Source organism: Sarcophilus harrisii, chromosome 3, assembly GCF_902635505.1.
Source record: "Sarcophilus harrisii chromosome 3, mSarHar1.11, whole genome shotgun sequence".
In the NCBI taxonomy this organism is placed as follows: domain Eukaryota; kingdom Metazoa; phylum Chordata; class Mammalia; order Dasyuromorphia; family Dasyuridae; genus Sarcophilus; species Sarcophilus harrisii.
Genome location: NC_045428.1, coordinates 248,560,067 through 248,576,355, shown reverse-complemented (window position 1 = coordinate 248,576,355; position 16,289 = coordinate 248,560,067). Strand labels below are relative to the sequence as shown.

At 33.5% G+C, this 16,289-nt stretch overlaps 1 protein-coding gene across 1 annotated transcript in view; it reads right to left on the bottom strand.

Moving 5' to 3' along the window:
- The window catches only part of NDP (norrin cystine knot growth factor NDP), a 51,048-nt gene that overhangs the window by 13,969 nt on the left and 20,790 nt on the right, over positions 1–16,289 (bottom strand). The window contains exon 2 of the mRNA XM_003763448.2: positions 2,937–3,360. Within this exon, the coding sequence (XP_003763496.1) occupies positions 2,937–3,110 (174 nt within the window). The 5' untranslated portion in view covers positions 3,111–3,360. The remainder of the gene's footprint in view (positions 1–2,936; positions 3,361–16,289) is intronic.

Here is a 16,289-nt window from a genome sequence, read left to right as displayed (position 1 = left end):
TTTTTTTTTTTTTCTGAGGCAGTTGGGTTAAATGCCTTGCCCAGGGTCACACAGCTAGGAAGTGTTAAGTGTCTGAGCTTGGATCCTCCTGACTTCAGGGCTGGTGCTCTATCCACTGAACCACCTAGCTGCACCCCTTAATCTCTTCATCTTAATCCTCATTCTGGTTTTTGTCTATTGTCTTTAGCTAGGTATTCTGCTGTGACCTAAGGAAGTATTAGATGCATTTGCTCAAAGAGATATTCTGAGCTATCAAAACTCATAAAATGATAGCAAAGAGAAACCCACCAGACCAGAGACACTATAAAAAATACCCACTGAAGAATGTGAATACCACACATATAACAGAGACGAGATGCTTAGCTTAGTAGCAGAGAGCAACATGATGATAACATCGAAGGACATCAAAATCCCTGAAACACTTTGAGTATGAATTGACCTGGTCAACGTGTCTCCTATATTCATGACTTTTAGACATGGGCCCCTAATTACATGGATTTATGCCATGTATCCCTTCACACTGGGTTTATAGTTATTTATCTAGACTATATCTATTCTTTCTCTCTCTCTCTCTCTCTCTCTCTCTCTCTCTCTCTCTCTCTCTCATTGTAAATATCTATCTATTCATGCTTCCTCACCCTTCCTCCCTTCTGTACAGCATATTTGACTTCCTAGAGGTAAAGTCCTCTTGACCAACATTTCCCTTACAAACTCTTCCATGAGATTGAGTAAAGTAGGATATGTGGTAGACTAAGTCCTTATAAGAAGATGTCATAATCCATACTCACATCAATAGAGAAGCTTGAAGTCACATACACACACTCAGAATATGATAGATTATGTATGTGATATGTATATGAAAGATTATATGTCGATAGATACAAATAAATATACATATACACATGTGCAATATATGCATGGTATATATATGTATGTGTGTATATGTACATATATATTCATTTTATATGTGTGCCATCCTTGGTCATGGGTATATATGTATTCTCTTCATGTATCTTCCCTTATCTATGGGAGATTATACCCTACATATACATGGAAGGATTTTTAAAATTATTTTATTTGCTATGCTGTTTATCCAAATATCTTCTGTTTTGAAGTAAATGTGTCCTATAGTTTATTGCTAAAAGTAAATCTATTAGTGGAGGCTTTTTTAGTTATAATAGATGCTGACACATTGAGTATTTCAAATCTAGGGCAGATTTTCTGAAGGTTTTTATGGAATATAGTTTCCCAAATGTAATTTAATTCTTATTGAATATCCATTGGACACCTGCTATTTGTAAAGATAAATAAAGTCTAGTCTACTCTCAATGAGCTTATCAAAATAATTTAAGCAAAAGATAAAGTTCAAATAGTTTGGCTGTCTGCCTCAGCAAGGGTGATGGGAAAAACTAGCAAATAAAATACTCAAGTGACATACTCAGACCAGTCATTTTTGAACCATTACTGTTGTAAAAATGCCTTTCTATCTTATTGTCACTTTCTTCTAGTTAGATTTCCTAACAAGGATTGTGGCCATGCAAAATTTTAATTTTGTTCCTCCAGGCACTATTTTTATGTCTCTCAAATACAAATAAAAATCAGAGAGCTTTTCTTAGAGTGGAAAATATGTATCTTTTCCCACAGCCACATAGCTCAATAATATAATGGTCAAAGTATTGTAGCTCAATCTGACCTCACCAAAAATAAAAAATGTCACCTTATTTTAATAAATCATTTGGAAAGTTAAAATTCTAATCAGAAAAAATGGATAAGCCATTAAAAAATATGAATGCTTTATAGAAATCAATTTGACCTTATTTTTAATGGTTGATATCAGCCACATATTATCATTAAAATGGTAATTTCTAAAAATATTTTCCATGGTTATTGGAGAATATGTGGTTGACAACAGCTAAAATTTAATATCTTTAAATTTAGCTAGAATAACTCTTATTTCCATTATTGAAATAATAGAGGTACAGCTACATGAATTTAGTGGCAGAGAGTCTGAAGTGAAACCAAAATCACAATTTCTGAAAACCAAGTTTTAACTACTGTGGCTTCTTCCCCCTTCCTCCTCCTTCCTTCTGTATAGCATATATGACTTCCCAGGTATCAAAGCCGTTTCACCATGACCTTCCCCCATGCAAACTTTTCCATGAGATCGAGTAAAAGAGGATGTATAACAGACTAAATTTTTATAAGAAGAGGATGTAGTCCATAATTACATCAATAGAGAAAGCTTAAAGTGATAAAGCACTTCCCCGGCCCCAAAATGTGAGGTAGATGATGCAAGTATTGTTTCTCCTCCTCCAAAACTAGGACTGACTTGATGTTGAGTTCATCATCATAGTCAAAGTTAAAACTTGAAGGGAAGTTTCTGGGTTCTACAAAATAAGTTTTCCATTACACTATCTTCCCTTTTTAATGAGCAATACAGTTCTCAGTACCCAGTATAGTATTTTGCATATAGTAAATTCTTAAATAAATGGCCTCTGAGTGAAGATGAAGCATTAATAATGATAAATGGAATGCATAATCAATTCTTTGAACAGATCTGCTTTTTTATCATGACATACCACGAGTATTAGTTGCTTACACCAACTGCTTAAACTCAAAACAGAAATGGACTCCTACCGACTGCATATTGACTTAAAACTCAGCACTTAAGATTATCTATGTTGTGTTGTATTTTTATCTATTTTGTTAAACATTTAGGATGGGTTCTGGCCGTATTGAAGAGTTTTGCTGGTCAGATATGCCTCTGACTTAATGTGAAAACTCAAACGCATTGACTCTATATCTAGTGGATCAACTCCACTAATTCAGACCATACCACCAAAAGATTTGCTGATTATAATCCTTCATAGCAATCCCTGCCCAGCTGGAATGAAAATATGAATTCTCTTGCAGAAGTAAACTTGTGACTCACTCACCTTTGAGCTGCATTTGTACAAAGGGTGACTGATAGAATCCACATAATGATGTCTCATACAGCGCCCAGGGTCCGAATCCAACATGAAGGCGCTGTCCATTTTGCTGTCTGTATCTCCCATAATTGCCAGCAGAGAGAGCACTGAAATCGATGCTGCTAGTACATGATTTCTCATTGTTGTTTAAAAAAAAAAAAAAAAAAATTCCCGGTAATAACAGCAGAGGGAGGTAGAGTATTAAAAGAAGAAGAAGGAAAAAAAAAAAAAAAACACTTTTCAAATCTCAGGACCTAGTTCTTTTCAGGGAAAATGCAAAATCTGGCTGAGGCTTCTTGGTTGTCATTGTCCTTTGGATGCCGTGTTCCTTGGCACTGGGAGGAAGCAAAAGGTTTGCTGCTTGTAATCCTTCACGGCAACTCCTGCACAGCTGGAATGAAAATATAAATCATTTTTCAGACATAAACTTTCCAAGAAACCAATAGGATTAGAGGACGGTGAATTTAGGACTTGAAAGGACATTAGAAACCATCCCCTTCATTTTACAAATGAGCAAATTGAAGTACCCATGAACGCACAAGTGACACAAATAGAATCCGAATTTCAAACTCCACAGCAAGTTTGCTGTTGTTGTTAGTGTTTGTTTTATTATTATTATTCCCTCATTCTTATATTTTTCAATGGTATAGTACATTGTAGTATAGTACATCATTATCTTGAACAACAATAAGAACAATGATGATAATAGTAAAAAAGTATTGGCAGTATTTTAAGGGACCAAAAGTCATTGCTCATAGATCCTGAAAAGTTCATGTCAAGGCACTTTTAGCTCAAATTACTTTAGTGATAGGGTTAAATTGCCTTTAGGCTATACCTCCCTTCCACCACCATTCCCAAACTCCCATTTAGTAATTGACTGAGTATATTCATCCCAATCCAGTGGCAAACTCTGATTTAATGAGAACATGTGGTTGCTTTAATTAGTTAAAAGCACATTCTTAAGAATGAGCATAATTTGTTCCCCATGTGAAAGAAAAAATTTCTTCTATAGCCATAAATGTGAGTGAGTTGGGTGGTCTCATTTCTTTCCCTTTTGGATGTCTGTCCAGTTTCTCACTAAGCCATCAGTGACAGCTTCAACTCACCAGAGACCTGGCTTCAAAAACTCTGAGAAAACAAGGAAGATTCAGGGTCAAGAGTAATAAGTAATCCCTTAGGGGTGAAATTACAGTTCTCATTCTCTATCAGTTAAAGACTTCATTTTTTCCCATATCTATATACCCACCCACTTAATTTTTGACTTCTCTTCTTGACTCTAAGCTTTGTGCCATCCATTTGGATGAGATGCTATGTCTGAAATATACATTTTGCTTCATGTCGCCCCCCCCCCCAGTGCATCTTAAAACTTCTAAAGGGAAACACATATGGTGTTTGTGAGCAAAATCACACATTTCTGCAGATTCCATTTATTCTAAATGTATGTATGATTTGGAAGGGCAAATGATCAATAGAATAAAGGCTTTTTATTGTTGTCATTACAAGTTCATATGTCACAAGAAAAAGATCTTCCTAAATTATTTCACTCTAAAACTTTTACACAGCATGGGAAGTATAGGTGCCAAAAGCAAAAATAAATCAGATTATATATCAAATATTTAAAATATTTTCAAAAGTTTGGAAAATTTAGGGACTATGAAATTATATCCTAAATAAAGGAGCATAATAATTACAAATTCAGTCTTCATGAAATATTTGAGACAGATGATTCTCATTTTATTCACTAATGAGGGTAGAAAATACCTTCCACTTTATAGATTAAAAAAAAATTATCAAGGCATAGTGCCAATGGGGCCAAAATCAGAGTCTATCCCTTGATATGCTAGTTAACTTTGCTTTCCAAAGTTAAACCTTACTTAGGGATTACAGTCTTAGCTCTAACCAATTCTCATATGGAGCACCAATAACAATATAAGAGAGTTAGTGAGCATGGATGGCTGGGGATAATATATTGAATATTTTGAATTGATTTTCAATATTGAGGGAAATAAAACCTTAACAGGTATATTATAGACAGGATCCACAACTTCAACAAAAGTACTCTTGAGATCCTTTCTAATCAATTAGAAAATTTGGTAACCTAGTGCAAATTCATTTAGGGGAAGGGAAGGAGTCCAATCATGGACAATATAAGCCAGTAACATCTTTCTCTTAGGTCCTGGGTAGAGAAAGTTAGGAGAGGTGGCCTTGGTAGAAAAGACAGTGGAGGAAAGGTGGAATTTAAGAGATAGTTACTACAATAATGGGCCCTTCAAGATCGGAAGCCCAGGACTAAACAAGAAAGCAGAATTATTTGAAATGAAGATGCAAAAAAAAATCCTGATGTAGATTGTACAGGTAAATAAACATCATGGGAAACAAATGCATCTTTTGGGTGTTGTTAGGTACCCTTGACTAAGGTTTTGATTGCCCTATCCTTGTCATGGTTCTGTATCTATCTTTGCATTCTCCAGGTTCTCTGTTTGATGATAACATTTGTGTTGATTGTACTAAGCTCTAGGACATTATAGATTCTTCTGGAAAAGATCAACTATTATAAAAAGAAGTCTGGTCTATGTTGTCTATAAACATAGGAAAAACCAAGTAGATAAATAACTTACCACAATTCTGAGTACCTAGTATGTGCTTAATAAATGTTTATTGATTGAATAATTGAATATAGCATATTGCCTAGATGTCAGCATGAATTTGGATTTCCAGAGTATGCTTCTCTGGAACAAGCTATACAAGTAGACAATAAATGGGGCTTACAGTTGAAAATGTGAAGATGAATGTGCTAGTTTGCTTTTGGGAAATCACATATCTTTTTTACTCTTAAGCTTCAAATGAAATCTTTTTGGAATTGGACAATGCTATTTGTAAGACATGAGAGAATTTCTGAGATAGTATCCCCTTAAAGAAAAGTATTTAGAAACAGAGAGAATTTTGAGAAGACCTGAAGGGGAAAAAAGCTGTCCTCAAATAACAAATCTTTACTGAGCGCAAAAATGGCTTAAGTATCTTATATCTCAATAGGTAACATATAACCAGTTATGAGGATCTTGGAAAACTCATAATTAGAACTTTTGGTAAAATGGGACATTTGTATATTGCCTATTTGTGACTCATCTGAAAGAAATATAAATTTCCCTACCCTAAGATAGAGGTGAGTCATTTCTCTAGGGAAGAACCTGAAACAGGAGAAAATCAGGTGGGTAAAGAGAAGGAAGAAGAGGAATAAGTCCAAAACAAAACAGAGTGCATCCTACTGCTTGAAAGAAGCTGAATGGGTTAGAGTTAAGCCCATTTGATCCTTGAGAAGTAGAAAACACAGAAGTGAGACTTCCTCTGATACTTTAAAGGAACTTGATCCCATTGAGGGTGGTGGCTCACAGAAAAATGATCAAAATGAAAGCCGAAAAGGGTTATGCCGAGATGTCCAGATTAAGACAGGTTTTGCCTCCGTTGGGCGTATAGAAGGAGAGAGGAATCTGAGCTGATTGGGAGGGCCGTTCTATTTCCTGAAAGCGCTGATTAGAAGAAAAACATTGCTACTGATAGTTGATTGGAGGGACAAGAATTTCTGCTACCTAACAGAGGTGGCTAAGAAAAGGGGAGGGAGGGGGGAATTTCTCTTTACTAACTTCTATGGATTGAGAGGAGAAGCCCTCTGAGGCTTGTCTTCATTGATCTTTACTGTTGCCCATTGTCTAGAGAAAGAAAAAAATGATGACAAACTCTCAGATCTCAGCCAAGAGAGTAGACCAAATAACTCTGCAGACAGCAACCTTAAAGTTACTTCTTTTGCTAAAATAATATAATACAACCCAAGAGTTCTGCCAAAGAGTGATTTGAGTCAAGAATTCGGTGATGAAAGGCCTTACACAGCAGGGACTTGTGGTGTTGTCTGTTCCCTAAGGACACCAATGACTTCAAGGTGTGCAGTCCAGAGTTATGAGTTGAACAGGGTATTTAAATTTCCTTACTCTTTTACCTCTTTGATAGATTTCTGTAAGATTGTACCCACTCTTTCCATATCCATTTTGTAAATTACTGAGAGAATATAACCCAAGCTTTATAGATGAATGACTATATTATGATTATTCCTGCTTTGCTTTCTGTTCAGTAAATATTTCATTATTAAGAATTAATGATGTTATATTGGCTGATTGTCTAAATGGGAAACATTTTGTCAAAGACTCAAGAGCTGTGGTTGTGAATGGTAGACATATATCAATTAAACAACAATTATTCCTAGTACCCTGATTGATAGAGTGAATTATGAAAGTTTATCTGCCAGTATGAATTGGGTAAACTATCCAGCTCAGAGGAAGCAGAAGAAAAGTTGGTAGATATGATTACTCATAATCTTGTGAAAGATAACCAATCTTGGTTGTCATGTGATAGTGAGGTGGGGAACACCATTGCCTCTGAAGAATTAAAAATGTATATCACATACAAAGCTTTGGAGAAGCACATGGTAGATTTGAGTGGGCCACAATACATAATGAATAAGGAACTCTGAAGACAAACAAGAGCAAAAGACTTCATCAAGAAATTATATGTCAGATGGGATGATAATCATGCCCAAGATCAAGGGATGACAAGAAGGTAGCTGTAGTATGTCACTATTATCCTCATGATGTCATAAGAAATAACAAAAAACCTCTGGCATATGAAGTGAATCCTCAGAGGTAAAATTTTGGAATGATATGACCAAGATCCAAATAGGATGTATAGACATGGATAGATTGAAATATGCAGAATTGGAGGGGATTCCCTAAATAATGAATATGAAAGAAAAACATTTATTAAGCATTTAATATTTGCAAATCACTATGCCAAGTTCTGGAGATAAGAATAGAAAAAATAGCTTCTAATTGGGGAAGATAACACATAAGGTCTGTTTCAGATGCAAGGTAGATAGAAGAGCTAGTGGTCCTAAAAGTATGACCAGGCAGATGATAATGCATCTTTTTTAGTGCTATTTTACATTAATAGTACATATTCATTTTTGATATTAAAATATTTAATGTGCCAAGGACTTTGGCATTGAGAACTCTCTTTTCTGGGTCTTCAGTATTATCTTCATGTACAGAGGAATGCACAATTCAGCATTATATTTTGGAAAGCAGATTTTTATTCAGATTAATATAGTTTCTGTTTTGATTAACCCATTCATTTGGAATTAAATCATAGTTATATGATTTAAGTTTGGAGACTCTGGAGAAGTTATGCTTCATTTTTTATCTTGTTGCCTACTTACAGTTTTTATTATATATTATATTGAATTAAATTAAATAGAACAAGCATCTACTAAGCATCTGTTTTATGCAAGAGTGTGCTAGGCACTGGGGATACAAAGGCAAAGCCAAAATAGTCTCTATCCTTAAGAAATTCACATTCTACTAAGGGTTCAAGGACAACATCATCATCAAATGATGAAGGTTTTGTTTGTTTCTATGTTAAAAGGGATATTATTAATGACTTTCACATAGATTTAAGTCCTATTGACATTTTCCTAATGCATACCAAACTTTACTGGATTTTGATTGCTCTAAGAACAAGAAGAGTCAATTTACTGTATTTTTTTCTTATGAACTATGGACAATTTCCTTCATCTATGATTGGTATTAGGGGTAGAAAGAAGATGCAGAAGTAAAATTCCTTGTTTATTCTTGATCTATACCATTGTCTTTTGCTGAATATATTAGTTCATCACAGCCATAGCTAGTTCTATTTCAAAAAAATAGCAGAGTCAAAATAGGGCCCAGGGATTCTGGTTTCAGCTCTTTATCTAGGGACTTTAAAAGATGTTTGGTAAAGCACAATGAGATGAAATTGGTTGTGATTTCAATTTAACTTCAAAATCTCTATTTAAAATGTATCTTTTATATTAAGGTGATAATATGAAATTATCTAGAGGATTCCAGGTCTCCTATCAACAGTCTTGTAAAGATCTAAGAGAGATGAGTCAGAGTTGTCGAGAGAATAGTCACAAGATGAAGAAAGAAAAAAGTAAGAAGCTGTAATGAAGATCTGGGACTGGTGAAGAGAAGGACAGTGAAATCCAGTTAGACCACTTCAATGATGGTTTAGTGATGTGTTCATATGCTTTTTCTTTCAATATCAATTTGGTTTTTTAAAAGAGTGAGATGGGGACAATAAAGGAAGATTATAAGAGCAATTTTGGGAGGGAAAATATTTGTAACTATTTGGGGAATGGAATAAACTCATCTATAAAATAGAAATCATAAAAAATTCAGCTTCAAACCTTAATTTAAACTGAGTAAAACTTTATTCTTCATGTGTGTTTATTGTAAATTGCATATTGTTGAATTCTGTATTCTAATTCATTCTGATGCTATCTCAAGTAAATACAATAACAAGGAATAGTCATCATGATCATCTCATTCAATGCAATAGTAACGTGATATATTTAAAACAATGAAATTCATTTATTCTCAAAGGAGTCATAAATATTGAATTAATGTCTATTTCAATGTAAATGTGTAAACACACACATATATATGAAGGCAGAAACCGATAGAGAAAGAAAGACAGAGAGACAGAGACAGAGACAGAGATAGAGACAGGTAGACATGAGGGAGAATGAGAGAGGTTGGGAGAGAGAGAGAGACATAGAGAGAGAAAGAGACAGAGACAGACAGAGACAGAGACAGAGAGGCAAACAGAGACAGAGACAGAAAAAGAGAAAGAGAAAGAGAGAAGATACCAAAAGTTCAATGAAGTTTAATAGCTGAAAACTGCACTAAGACTTTTGGGACCATTTGTATATATGTGTATGTATACAAACATACATACACAATTATATAGGATTACCTGTGTATATGAGAGTGTGTGTGTGTCTGTATGAATATGTTCGTGTGTATACATTGACATACAAAGAGAGAAAGACACAGACAAAAACTATAATAGTTAAAGACCTCAATATCCCTTTTTCAGACCTGGACCAGTCTAACATAAATGATAATTAAGAAATAAATTAAGGATTGGAATAGAAAATTTAGAAAAATTACAAATGATTTGTCTCTGGTGATTATTAAATGGAATATGAAAGGAATATTCTTATATATTAGCTGTATATTATACCTCTACAAAATTGACCTTGGGTTAGGGCATAAAATTCTCACAAGCAAATGCGAAAAAAAAAAAGGAGAAATGTTAAGCAAATCTTTACAAAGCATTAATAAATATAAAAAATAAAAGTTCATCTGAAGAAAACCTTCAAACTTAAATGGAGTATAAATAATATAATGATAAAGAATATGTGGGTCAGAGAACATAGAAACAATAGATGATTGCATCAAACAATTATGGCAGTGAGACATTATGCCAAAGCTTTTGGAGTGCAGCCAAAGCAACCATTAGAAGAAATTTATGTGTCTAAACACTTTGATCAACATGAGAGAGAAAGAACCCACAAATAAATGGGACATGAAACTGAAAAAAAATCCTAGAAAAGCAATAAACCCCTCTAACTATATAAACTTTGAAAATCAAGATATAAATAAAATTAAAAATTAGTAAAAAGTAATTGATAAATTAAATTCAGAGCTAGTTTTTAAAAAATTATACTCTTCTGCTATTTAGTTGTTATGGATGACCTTGGACTCAGAAAAGAGATGAGGAAATCTATCATCCTATTTTATCTAGTTATAGAGATGGAGACTATGGATAAGTGACGTTGCATGTGATGTCAGACATAGTTGTGTTTTCCTTAATTCATTTTCTTCATTGTAAAGGAAAGTTTCTGTGGAAAGGGTTTGTGAGTATGGGTATGAATGTATGTTTGTTTGAGGGTAGTGTATATGTGAGAAAGAATGTAATTTAAAAACCAAAGACTTCAATAAAACTAAAAGAAATTTTGAATGTACTGTTTCACTGTAAAATAATAAGCCCCTTAACCCAAGGCAAATTATCTCTCAGGCCATTCCTGGTAATAATAAACTCTAAACAGTAACAATGTTTCTTGTTCTGGAAAAGAGAGCTTTCTAATCAAGGGAAAGAATAAAAGATACAATATGTAGAAGACACACTCTCAATAACAAAATAAACTTGTTTATTTCTCTTCTAAATTTTTTTTCAGAAACTTTGACACTAAATTTGTCTTGATAGGTGGTAGACTCAATAAACACCATTGAATGAATAAGTGAAGAAATAAATTGTCTCAGTGCCATTCTAATATCTCATGAGAAGTAAATCACAAGAAGTCATCTAATCAAAATTCATGTTTAATTTTATTGGAAAAAATAGAAGTCATTTTCCATTAGTTCTGTTTCTTTTCGGACTCCATATCTCAAAATTTCTTTACAAAATCACTCATTCTTGTCTCCTTTATAATAATATTTGAGGAAGAAAGAACCTTTCTTTTTTGTCAAAGTCAACCTTTCATTGTTTCTCTTCCAGTCATTTCATTCCCTCTTGCCCCATCAAGAAGTTTGACTCTGTTCTTTCTTTTCTCTTCAATCTCTCCTAATTCACTGGCTCCTATTTTGTCCATTCTTAAAGCAACAACAAATGCTGTTTTATTTTGCAACTCTCCCAAAGTATCATCTGTTATCTATTCTTTCCTTTCCAAACTAAATCCCAGAGTCACATATATTCTTTGCTTCTATTTCTTCACCTCCTATTCCAAAGGTGAATTCTTAACTCTTCTTAACTCTTAGATACTGGTTTCTAATGCTACCAATGAACCAATACTTCTTCTCCAAGATTTCCAATGGCTTATTCACTATGAATTTCAGCAACCTCTTTTCAGTCTTATGCTCCTTGGCCTATCTACAGCATTTGAATTTGTTAGCAACCTGCTGACCCTTTCTTCCAATGACAATTTTCATGACAGTGCTCTCTGTTCTCCTCTTACAACTGCCTTTTTTCTATCTCTCATTGATTCTTATGGTCTATATTGAATATTACTATCTGTAATATATAAGTGAATGTGTCACTCCTCTCCTCTTCTCTTTCCTTTTTTTCTCTTCTCTTCTTTCCTGATTAACTTATCTCATGGGCTAACTTATTATCTCTATACATCTGACTCCTCAAATTAAGCATTAATCTCTTTTAACTCCTGCCCATTCTCAATGACAACCACCTATTGAACATCTGGATACTACATAGGCAGCTCAAACTCAAACAGTCAAGAAAGAAAGAATCATATATTGTATATTAGATGATGTGATATGCTATATGTATTAATCCTATTATGTCACATAAGATGCCATATGTGTTATATAATATGATATAATAGATATTTTATATTATCATCTAATATATTAAAGATTGCATGATATGACATATGTTAGTCTTCTCATGTAACAAAATAATGTTATATTATATGATATAATGTTAGATTTAGTCTTAACACATAACTATGTATTTAAGAGATAGATAATCAGACAGATAGACAAGTAGATGATTAGATAGATAGACAGAAAGATGAAAGATAGATGATAGAAATACTGATAAGTAAATAATTAGATAGATTGATAGATAAAGTTTTTACATATTATCCATCAATATTGAAATTATGTCTACTACTTCCTTGTAAGAGATGGTCTCTAATTGGTTTGAGATTGTTTGAAGTTGAGTGATATTGCTATGGTTGTAGCACTAGTATTAGAGGTGCATCTAGAACACACATCTTCTTGACCTATGATGTCTAACCATGGCTTCTCTATATTTATTCGTGTGAAGTATTTTTTAAAAGAATCTCCAGCATAAGGATTTATATTCATTTCTACTAAATTTCATTTTATTATATTTGATATAAGGAAAAGATTTGGCCTATAAAGGTCTTTGTGTTTCTTGACTTTTTTGTCCAATGTGTAACTATCTTCTCAGTTCTTGGTCATCTGAAAACGTAATAATCATTCCATTTGTGCCTTTACTCAATTATTGATTTAAAAAAAATGAGATAACCAAGGGTTATTCCTTTTATTTATCTTGGATATCAACTCCTGATTTATAATTTTTGTTGTATTCTTTCAATTTGAAAGATGTTTCTTCTCGAAAGAAAAAAAAAAGTAAAATCTGAATTGAGTCTTCATTTGTTGTTGGTTAACACTGTTCCAATCACCTGGGACAATCCAGTTCCCTCTTTTAGTTTCTCCCATCCACATACGGTTTTTATACAAAGTGTTCCAAAAGTCTTAGTGTAGTTATAAGCTTTAATAGCTAGAAATAGCTAGAAACTTTTGGGTTATTCCTCATATACATATAGAACACAATATAATAAAATGACAATTTATATGCATATTGTGCGTGTGTGTGTGTATATATATATATATATATATATATATATATATATATATATTCTTTTTGTTGTCCTTAGCTTTTCATCAACATTACCTCTATGTGAACTTGAACATTTATGACACCATAATTTGAGCAGAATAAAAATATTAAAAACTGAAAAGCATCGTTATACTTCTGTAGGAGCTGAGTTCAACTTTAAGGAAATAACAGTCCTAAAAAGTGGAGGTAGAAATGGAGTGAGCATGTTCCAGGAATAGGCAAAAGCCTGCATAAAAGTTTGGAGATAGGGTGCTAGCTTAGATTCACCAAATAGCTAATAGGCTAATTTGGTTGGAATTTAGAGTGTAAGAAAAGAGTTATATAAAATAATGTTTGAAAGGAAGATAGTAGTTAGATAGTAGAGAGTCTTGAAGATCAGATTGAAATTTTATTTTATCCTAGAGGTGATGTGAACCACTGAAGATCTTTTATCAGAGGAGTGATGTTGAGACCTGTTCCCTAGGAAAATAGTTGGTGGTTGTAGAGAGGAAAGATTCTAGAATCAAAAGACCAATTAAGAGAAAACTACAATAGTACAGATCTGGAAAGTCCAGGTAAAAAGGTTCTGAAAGAGGGAAGTAGCTATGTGGTGGGGAAAGGGGATAGGCAAATGGATTAGAATGTTAGTCCTAACATATTCTTTATCTGGGAGTCACAATTGCATAGGTGTATATGTATGTATACATATACATATGTGCATATGTTTATGTCTGTAAGACATATACAAATATATACAATTATATTTATGCATGTATTATAAATACATGCAGAAAATCTAAGACCTTGATCATGTCCTTCTTTCTAGAGACTTTGTAGGAATTTCCCTAATGTGAGATATAGATCTGTTTTTCTTTTGGATGAACTCATTCACTTGATATATTGTTTGGGATATATTGTCATCTGATTTATGTTTACTCTTTGAATGGAGAAGAAACAAGATTTTACAACAGTTTGTGGAGTGAATGAGAGTAAGGATTCTAGGATGACCTAAAAATTGAGAATATAGTCAAACAGCCAGTCAATAAACATTTACTAAGCATTTTCTATGTGCCTTGCACTATACTAAGTACTGAGGTTGCAAAAAAAAAAAAAAAAAAAAAAAAAAAGACAAAATATCCTTGCCCTCAAGGATCTCACAATTTTATTGGAGAAGATAACATTTAAAATAAAAAGAATCTGACAAACTGGGGAAGTGAGCACCTGCAACCAGGTGGAAAATGATAATGTGGCTTCATGAGGTCCTTACCTTAAAGGGGGGGATCTGGGAGGAATTCTCTGATGTCCACTTTTAATCCTTTTGAATCAGATTGATCTCCTGGAGAGCCAGGAAGATATTGAAGAGGTGAGAGTTCAGAGCTGATTCAATTTTGCTAGAGGTTATTACTGGACTTCTATCCAAGAGATAAGTCTGGGTGATTGAAACTTCAATTGTAATGAGGAGAGGGTAGTGCCTGTGACGCGTATTGTCTGTGTGACCAGGATATGACATTTAATATTTCTGTGCTCTGGACAGTTCTCCAAGACCAAAAACCAAGACAGCTTGGTTCTAGACTGGTATCCAGAGTTTCCTCACTAGGCATTTCCTCATAATAAAATCACAAGTCCAGAACAAAAACGAAAAACAAATAAAGAAACAAAAACAAAAACAAACAAAAAAATTCAACAATGAAAAACAAACAAAAAATTTCAAAGAATCTCAAAAACCTGTTTATAGTATCAAATAAAACTTCTCAATCTCTTTTCCAAATCAGAGATAGGAGAATAGACCCAGAAGTGTTAATGAAGAAGACATAAAGGGAGATGGGAGATAATATGGGATCTTTAGCTGTCATCAGGTTCATTCAGTACTCCTAGGCAAGACTACTTTCTTACCAGAAAGAGTCAAATTTTCCTTTTAAAACTCCAAAGCCTCAGCATTTTAGTTCTGGTTTTACTTTAAAATCTGAAATAGGAGTATTCTGAAAACATGTGAGCATACCACAAGATAGAAAGTTGTTTCATAGTGGTAAGGTAAGAATATAGGATAAGAATATAAGATAATTTAAGATTGGTGTTTCTTACTGTAAGCATTCAAATGTAATGTACCAGTACTCTTGATTTCAGAGAAGAGATGAAGAAATTCAGAAAGGGAGAAATGCTTTAAAAAAAAAAAGGGCCAGTAATAAAAGCAGAGTAGTTCACATAAATGACATAGTATGAAATAAGTCATATGATACCTAAAATCGATTCCAGCTCTGACAATTTATGAATCTTTATTCCTTTCTATTATTCTTGTTATTATCCATTTATACAGGTTATAAAGGGCAGTAAGTAGGCCACAGCAAAATTAGCCAAAGTAAGCAAGACAACAGATGCCAGGGCAGATCAAAGAGAATTTTAAGCAAATGTAAGCAAAAGCACTCGAAAGCCTTCCAAAGGGAAATGGTTGCCTTGGAAGGCAATATGTTTTCCACCAAAGGAAGTCTTTAAGTAGAGTGTGAATCATTCCTTGCCAGAGATATTGCTCTGTTCAGTCTTACCCATAAGAGTAAGACTAGATGACCCCATGTTCTTTTCAACTTAAGATCCTGTGAACTAGTGATTTCAAATCCTGAATACTTTAGAGAATATCTGATTAATTTTCCAAATTAAATTAATTTTCAAAGAGAATTCAAATCCTCCAATGCTTCATCAAGACATAAATGTGATCCTGCATACTTGATACCTATGCCAACAGAGCTGAAATTGATAGTTCTTGCCAGTCTGGAAAGACTTCCTCAAGCACTAGTGATATTTATATGTGGACCAACTGAAATTAATTCAATGAAACTTATCACTAGTTTGATCATAGGAAAATAACTTTTTTGACTTCAAAGATTTTAGAAGACCATATAATAGGTCTTAAGGGTAACCCATATTGTTGAATTCATAGATGTTTGAAGGACAATTGTAGTTAAAACATTTTTAGTGCCATATATTGTGATAGCAAGCTTTATAACGCAGAAATGTTAGGTATTTCTGTCCTAA